This window comes from Hevea brasiliensis, chromosome 5, assembly GCF_030052815.1.
Source record: "Hevea brasiliensis isolate MT/VB/25A 57/8 chromosome 5, ASM3005281v1, whole genome shotgun sequence".
NCBI classification, from domain to species: domain Eukaryota; kingdom Viridiplantae; phylum Streptophyta; class Magnoliopsida; order Malpighiales; family Euphorbiaceae; genus Hevea; species Hevea brasiliensis.
Window position 1 is genome coordinate 103,451,110 of NC_079497.1, and position 8,136 is coordinate 103,459,245.

Genomic DNA, 8,136 nt, shown 5'->3' on the forward strand with positions numbered 1-8,136 from the left:
AAACAGTTTCAAAATGACAAAATTTTTTTCAAACTGCTTTCTTCTAACATCTAAGATCAGCCAAACTTGTCCTAAAAATAAGCCTCACTGCACTAATGCGGCACTTTTATTCATGTCATAGGAAATCTATTAACCAAACAATTTCTTCTCTGCCATCTTCAATAATCACATCACATCCTCATAAAACTTGAAAGCAAAGATGGAACTGATTTACCATAGGCTTTTCACACTATTAGATGATGAAATATTCATTACAGAATCAGTATGTTTTGGTTCATGTTCATATAACAATTTCTTTTATATATTTTATTAAATAATAACTTTCATAGCAATGAAAATGTCAAGGCTGGCCAAGAAGAGAAGGCCTATAGAAAGCATGGCTTTGTGCAATCTCAATGCGTTCCCGGGGATCGTTCAAAGTTTCATCCCTTAGTGCTTGAAGAATAGCTTGTGATGAATTTTCCCTGTAAGATCCAAAAATCAACCACAAGCAGAAGGGTTTAGATTCATCAATGGTGGGAACTAACTTCATTAACTTGACTGAAAAACTAGGAAGATAAATTACCTTGATATAAGTATTTTGTACAGTGTTTTTAAGATGGGGCAGAGCTCAACAGGTGCAACAGGTTTCTTTCCATCAGGATGCAATACACTCAAGCTTGGCTGACTCAGGATTTCATAGAAAGCTTTAACTGCAGAAACACCCTGCAATAAAAGAGAGGCTCAAGTAATGGAGGGTCATAAATGAGACATGATTATAAGTGCCGGTGAAGAACAATAAATTCTTCAATACAGCACAAAACTTAGAAGCATTACTAAGCATTCCATGTGTAACTTGATGAATTCCCCCTTGTCTGCTCTGCAATGTTCATTCAGACTAACAGACTAAACGTATTAACACAACACAAATTCCAATGAAAGGGGCCAGATCAACATAAATACCTGAATCATTCCTTTCCCACTGATGCTATCACCCATATCCCTGTTCAATTCCCCTTTGGCCAACATTTGGCCATACCATGCATTGCGACCTTTTAACAAGGTTACATAAGTGTCTGCCAGCAAAGGCCCTGCAAGCTTCTCAGGTTCTTCCGCCAATAAATGAGTAATAAATATCATCTCTGATGTACAATGTGCAAAATATACTGACTTGCTGGTAGCACTCTCGTTAGTAATTGCTGCTACCATTCCTGAGAAAATCAAGTTGGAAGCAAGTAAACAGATGCAAGATGTTATTAGAAGCATTTAAATTTATTCTTGAATATCTAAAGGTTAATCAAATGCATGCATGAATGCCTAAATAGTAAAAAAAAAAATTGATTGGAACATTAACGAAAAGCCATCTTTCTTTAATTTGGTGGACCACTACTCCTATATGCATGGATATTATTACAGGAACAACATAGAAAAACAATCCTATCAATTAAGAAAAGTACCCTACTAGTACTCTGCTTCTGAGAAAACTAGACAAGAACATGAGAATATCATACCAATTACCTACAAAACATGTTGGTTGGTTTTAAAATTATATTACGCTCCAAAAATCACATTGAGCAAGAAAAATGCAGAACTCACCAGCTCCAATGGCATAGACATTCTTCAGGCCACCCATTACTTCATGAGTGATAAGGTCACTGTTGTCCCATACGGTGAAATGCGGTTGCCTTAGAAATTTAGCAAGAGGCTCTCTCCACTTATCAGCTCCACATATTCGAGCATTAGCATATTCCTTGTTATATATTTCTGAAGCAATATTTGGTCCGCCAAGATAAAGTATATTCTCCATACTCACCCCAGCTGCTAGGCATAAAAACTTAAGCTTATAAATGATGGAGAGGGTTTTGCAAACTAGGGAAAAAAAAAGAATAACTGTAAAAAATAACCAGCATTCTAATTGTTAACATCTTGCAGAAAAATTTCATCTATGTTGATACAAGACTGCTGATAAATTAAGTCAGGTATCCAACAGGCGCCAAAGACTCATGGAGATGGCTGAACCTTTACACAAGCATAAACAAAGCTGCATTTTTTTCCATTTGAATCTAATTGAGTGCAACTTTTGATCAAAATAAGTGAAATCATCTATGAAGTATGGGGTGATATAAAGTTGCAAGTTAGAAAAGCTTTTGCTGCATACAATATGGAAAGAAAGAAGGTTTATCTGCTTAAACATGCTAGCTTTAAGGCCAAAAATAGGGGTGAAATAAAAAGGACAAACTGAGTAAAGGCATTGAAACTTAGGTGAGGAGAACATACTTGCTCTATTAATCATCTGCGTGGGAGTGATTATATGGGCAACGGGTTCTAATGCAGCCTCTATGCCCTTTGCTAAAGAGATAATGATAGGCATGGTGATTCTCTCCTGCCAATAATGACTAATCTCGTTGAACACCTCATATGTTTCTGTTGAAGGCACACCATTCACCACAATATCTGCATCCCAAACAGCCTCTTGCAGATTAGTCACAACCTTCAGAGGACAAAGTGGAGTATCAATCATGTTCAAGCAAAACCCATCTTTCAAAATCTCATCTGCATAAAGAGTCCGGTCACCTAGCCTTGCCTCAACATATTTCAAGTAGGCACATCGCCGGATCAACCTCCTCAATACATCCTCTCTTGAATTGATCACTTCAAAGAGATGTTCTGCTGTGGCCCTATCAACAGCTCTTCCAGGCCTTCTCCAAATCCTGATTTGAACCTTGTCTCGAAACTGACCATAACTGTCTTGCAGCAAAGCAGCAAAAACGCTTCCCCAGGCACCTGCCCCAACACCAACAATCCTCAGAGGATCACCATCAGCCTTTCCAAGAAGGCTTCGAAGCTCACCAAGCTTCCCTTCCAGACCATTACCATTGTGAACAGACCATCCATTCTGATGAACATTCATTGTCTCAATACTTCCAACCATCTTGTTCTAGCAAAAACAACACCAACAAATCAACCAAAATCGACAATAGGAAATCAAACTCGAATACTTCAATCCTAACAACTGGGTACTTCGTTGAATTTTCCTCAATTTCAGGATTCCTAAGTACAAATCAGCATCAAATTTCCTCAACTATATATCAAATAATAAAAGCAACCCAACTCTGATTTTTATGCTAATGATGCTGATGCAGTCCCAAATTCCTCAAATCTTCCTAGAAAAAGCAGATTTCTGCCTCACAATTTGCCACCGTGCATTAAAAGAATCAAACCTTTATTGGTAGATCTTACTACCAAAACCAAAAAAAATTATTTCAGATCTTTATTATGATTTTCAAACCAACCAACCAAGATAGTTCCTTTAATATCCCCAAATTCAGGGTAAAATCAACACTTCAGTCCGATACTAAAGAAGGGTGCAACAACAATATTATCTTCTTAAATCAGTTTCTAAGCAAATGACAAATGGGAATAGGTCAAATATTCAATTACTGTAGCTTTGTTTTGTCCACCTGAGTTTGTTCATCTACCCAGCTAAAAACATCCAAGACCCCAAAAAAAAAAAAAAAAAAAAAAAAAGCAAATAGTGCAATAAAAAGAAAACCTCAAGTCAAAACAATACACCAACCTTACATATATCGTTAACTACAAAGCTTCTATGCATTCAATCCTCTGAGTCAAGACTCAAAAAAGATCTTCAAGATTTCAACTTGCAATCTTGGAGGGAAATCAATAAAGCATGAAATCTAGCAGCAAGAAACAGAGACTGAGGGTGAAACTTAACATCAAAAGAGCATGCCAGGTGAGAAAGAGAAGCAAGAAAATGGTGGTGATCGATGACGGAGTGAGAGAGGAAGGGCATTGATGGGTAAAGTTGAGTTGGATATGTAGAGATTGGAAGAGCATTAAAGATTTGGGATGGTGCCCAACTCCCCCAACGGTCATTAACATTGAATGACTTTCTCCTGCCACCCTTCCATTTCCGCCTTCTTCCCCACTTAAATAGCCTCCAAAATGATCATTCATTTCTGTTATAAATATTTAATATAAGCTCAAATAAAAAAAAAATTCTAAAAATTTATAATTTTAATTAATTATTTTAATTTTATTGATTAATATATAAAATTTTGATATTCTTGATTTTGAGATGACGGATTTAGCCAAATTGTAAGATGGCCTGTGGAAACAAAAGGAGAGACTGTAAGCTATTGTTAGATGAAATAATTATATTTAAATTTATATATTTATTATTTATATTTTAATCAATTTTATATAAATTTTAATATTAATATTAGATTTAACGATTAAAATTTTATTTCTATACGAAGTTGAGTTATATTAAATGCATTCTAAAAAGTATTTTTAATAATTAAAATAATATTATTATTATTTTATTTGATAAATAATAAAATTTAATTTTTTTATTAGGTTAATTTTAACTTTTAAAATTAATAAAGAACCTTGAAATATTATAGATACACACCAATGAAATTTAAATAATTAATTAAAATCAATAAATTTTTTGTTTTTTTTTATTGTATTCAATTGAATTAGTTATTAAAATTAAACTTTATATTAAAATTATTTCAAATATTAATTGATAAAACTTTTTTAAAAAATTTAAGATAAAATAATAGTATAAAATTTGTATTTTTGATCATTTACCTATAATATTTTATCAAATAAATATTTATAAACTCTCCTTAAAAAAATTATACACTTACAAAGAATTGGAGATAAATAATAAAACAAGAGTGTAAATAGCTAAGCGGCTTACAAGTTATTTGATAAAATAAGTCTTTTACATTATATTTAAATTGAGTGTAATATAATTTATTAATGTATTATATCGTATTGTATTGTATGATATGATGCGTTTAAAAAGATGGTATAAAATAGTTTAGTAACTTTTTTATTTAGTTAAATAGTATCATATAATAAAATAAATAAAAAAATTACTAAAATACCTTTTATTATTTTAAATATATAAATGACTTAAAGGTATTTATTTAAATGAAATATTACTTTGTAAATAATGTTATCATAATAATAATTAAAAATGCATTTTATTTTTTTAATTAATTATTAAAATGACTTATAAATATATTTTACTTAATTTAATTAAAATAAGATATAATTGAAATTTTATAAATTTTTTAAGGATAAAATGAAAATATAAAAACTTTAAATCATCTCAATTCACCAAATTAATAGTTTGAAAATATATGATAAAATGATTGTTTACCAAAACCATCATTTTTCAAGAAAAATCTTTCTAAATAAAGAGATAAACCATACCATACATCATAAAATTATGGAAACCATGATTCAAACAGGGTGTTAGCACATTTAACCTACATATTATCATGCTTATTAATTTTTTTTTTAATTGATTGGGAGATTGAGAGAATGGGAGAGTTGAGACTAACCTAAGTCTATCATACGAGTAATATGTTTTTGCCTACTAAGCCGAGTCAGATTAAGCTATCACGATTTATCATTAATGGATTAAAATTTAATTAGAGAGTATAATGGCGATGATTTAGAAAATTAAAAGGCATAAATTATATTTTTAAAAAAATTTGAAAATTTAAACATACTTTTTTTTTCGTATTTATATCCTTTTTAGTGCCTTTTTGACATTGTGTTTAGAAATCAGAAATTACTTTTATGAATAAAAGCACCATTTTAAATGATGATGATGAGATGTGGATGCGGGATTTGTGTATTAAAAGTATTATTTGGATCATTTTGCAGATTTGGTAGGTCCTAGGTATAAGAAAAACTCTGCCAGATATTCGGCAAAACTTAGGATTTGTCCTTTGACTTTTTGAATTTTTGTTTGAATAAATATTGATAAAATTTTTGATATAATGTTTAGGTGAGCCAGGCCAGCCTTTCTCCTCTGTCTAGCAGTCACAGTGACTTTTTGTTATGTTGTGAGTAAATGTTGATTTTATTTATGATTTTAATATTATTATTATACATTCAAGGCATGCTCATGCATCACAGATAAATTTATGTATGTAGCTAATTGCTAGGCACCATTTATGTTGCATTTTCTTGTTTGTATAATGGATGAAGATGTCGCCTTAGGATGATTTGGAGCAGTGTGTGTGTGCGTGTGCGGTGTGATGGATATGGATAAGACAGGCAAATCGGCTCGAGATAATCTCGCTTGGGGGCCGATCCTTTTTGTAATAAGTCGGAGTGAGTACGTGTCACACCTTACCCCTCCGTAAGATGTGGCATGATCCCGTAGTATATCTAATAAACTATCGAATTTCACCTACCGATAATCCATTAAATATACTATAAGAGATTTTGACAAAACAAATTCATTTTTAAGTTAGGCATGGTGATAAAAATTTAAATTCAGTGTTTTCAATTCAGGTATGTTTCATAAAACTTATTTAGAATTAATTGGGCATTTTTTAAAATTTTGCGAAAAATCCGCGCGGTGACCACTGAAAATACCATTAAACAATTCTTCTAACCTATGAAAATCAATTCATAAAAATATGTCTTCCACAATTCAACACGATCAAACTCAATCAAATATCAAATCATCTCATTTCGTTTTCAACAAATTCCATTATAAAGGAAATAATTCCCCTTTTACAAGACTAAAAAAGAAATTTAAATGTTTACATTCATTGAAGTAATAAAATTAACAATTACTAAGATTTTCAACTATTAAACTCCCAAAGAAATAATATTACAATAATTTATATTTGATTAAAGTCTTAAAATAATATTACAATTGTTTCTGTACAATTGCTCGAATGTAATTACATACATATAATTACATGAGTACATAAAAACTTAATAGACAAGGGTATACCTATGCTATACACGTAAACAACTTCAATTCACAGCTTCAAGTGTCCTCACTCAGCTGCTATATCTTCTCTTTCACCTGCGATAACATACAAAGCTATCGCTGAGCATTGAACTTAGTGGTGGACAACTAATAAATTAAAATTCAATATAAAGCATAATTTATCAGAACATATCAAATCACATTTTATTGATCCATAAAAATAATCCAATATTCATCATCGAAACAAATCCTTTATTTTAATCACATGTATTTAAATCCTCCTATTTCTAGGAAATCATCATAATAAATTATAATCATTGACAAAACATTTATCATATAATCACAATTTAAGGGTGTTGCCTACAATTCTCACAATTGGATCCATGACACAAAATTTCATGATCAATGCCACATTGTACACCACGACAAAGTAAACTCCCCCCAATAATCGAGGCTAAAGGGAGACATCAAAGGCTAGTTAGCTAATGAGTACTAATCTGAATTAACCTTAACTGACAAGCCAGAGAGGGAAAACTCAACCCCAATAAGTGGAGGAGATATTTCACTAGACAAGCTAATGAGAAACACAAAGCATATTGCCATGTCAATTGTGGTTTCAAAACATATTTAAAGAAATTTCATTCACAAAATACATTTATAAATCAGCAAACATAATTAAACTTGCAAATTCATACATATGGTTGGCAACACATCAAGTTCACAAAAGCACTTCAAAATATATTCAAATACTGGCCCACCCCCTTGCTATAATAAAACCAAGGGCCAACATTCGCCTTTCCATAATATAAAGTCATTTCATAATTCACAATTTTTAAAACAATATAAATAATTCTTTAGATGCATAGGAAAAATCATATTTGGTTCATACTATTTCATTCAACAATTTAAAATTCTCAATGCATTAAAAATTCATAATTATTCATACAAACTTATTCAAATCAACTTCAAAGTGAAAAATAATTAAAGAGAGTTAGTTGTGCATAAACTTCCTTTACTTGTCTTGACTTAACCCAATTCATTTCCTTCCTTGGAAGGCTCCTTTCCAACTGAAATATATAATTAAAGTATCTCAATACTCATCCTAGATGTTTCCAATAACTAATCCAATAATTGCACTATACATACTTAAATTATTTATGAAGTTTCCTATTTGAGTTCTTTGTATTTGATAATATTATGGTTACTATTTACATTACTATTCACTCAAAATATTGACTTTTTCATAATTAATGGGTATACCATTTCTAAACACATGGCCATGCCACATTTTGGGTCACAAATTTGTTGGCATTGGTTGCCAATTGTAATTCAAAGCCTATTAGGAGAAATTTCAAAATTTCAAATTTTGTCTCCAAGGTTCACTG

The 8,136-nt window shown here is 31.2% G+C and overlaps 1 protein-coding gene across 2 annotated transcripts; it reads right to left on the minus strand.

Annotated features, from left to right (window-relative positions):
• Positions 1-187: 187 nt before the first annotated feature.
• Positions 188-3,945, minus strand: LOC110662730 (glycerol-3-phosphate dehydrogenase [NAD(+)] GPDHC1, cytosolic). 2 transcript variants are annotated; one of them, XM_021821816.2, is made up of 6 exons: positions 3,562-3,945; positions 2,257-2,917; positions 1,576-1,797; positions 943-1,190; positions 566-705; positions 188-464 (listed from the first exon to the last, which is right to left on the minus strand). In XM_021821816.2, exons 2-6 carry the CDS (start codon positions 2,909-2,911, stop codon positions 341-343), a joined length of 1,389 nt encoding a protein of 462 aa, XP_021677508.2. In that variant the 5' UTR covers positions 2,912-2,917; positions 3,562-3,945; the 3' UTR covers positions 188-340. The 2 variants fall into 2 exon arrangements, with proteins under 2 accessions (XP_021677508.2, XP_021677507.2); XM_021821815.2 differs by having other exon boundaries at positions 3,557-3,945.
• Between the last annotated feature and the right edge of the window lie 4,191 nt (positions 3,946-8,136).

Bases quoted from the DNA above. Each gene is read 5' to 3' on its own strand.
- LOC110662730 (XM_021821815.2), bottom strand. From the start codon at position 3,592: ATGCATAGAAGCTTTGTAGTTAACGATATATGTAAG. The intron at 1,798-2,256 runs GTATGTTCTCCT...TATGCCTAGCAG, and splicing joins GCAGATGATTAATAGAGCAA to CTGGGGTGAGTATGGAGAAT. The intron at 465-565 runs GTAATTTATCTT...TGGATCTTACAG, and splicing joins TACAAAATACTTATATCAAG to GGAAAATTCATCACAAGCTA.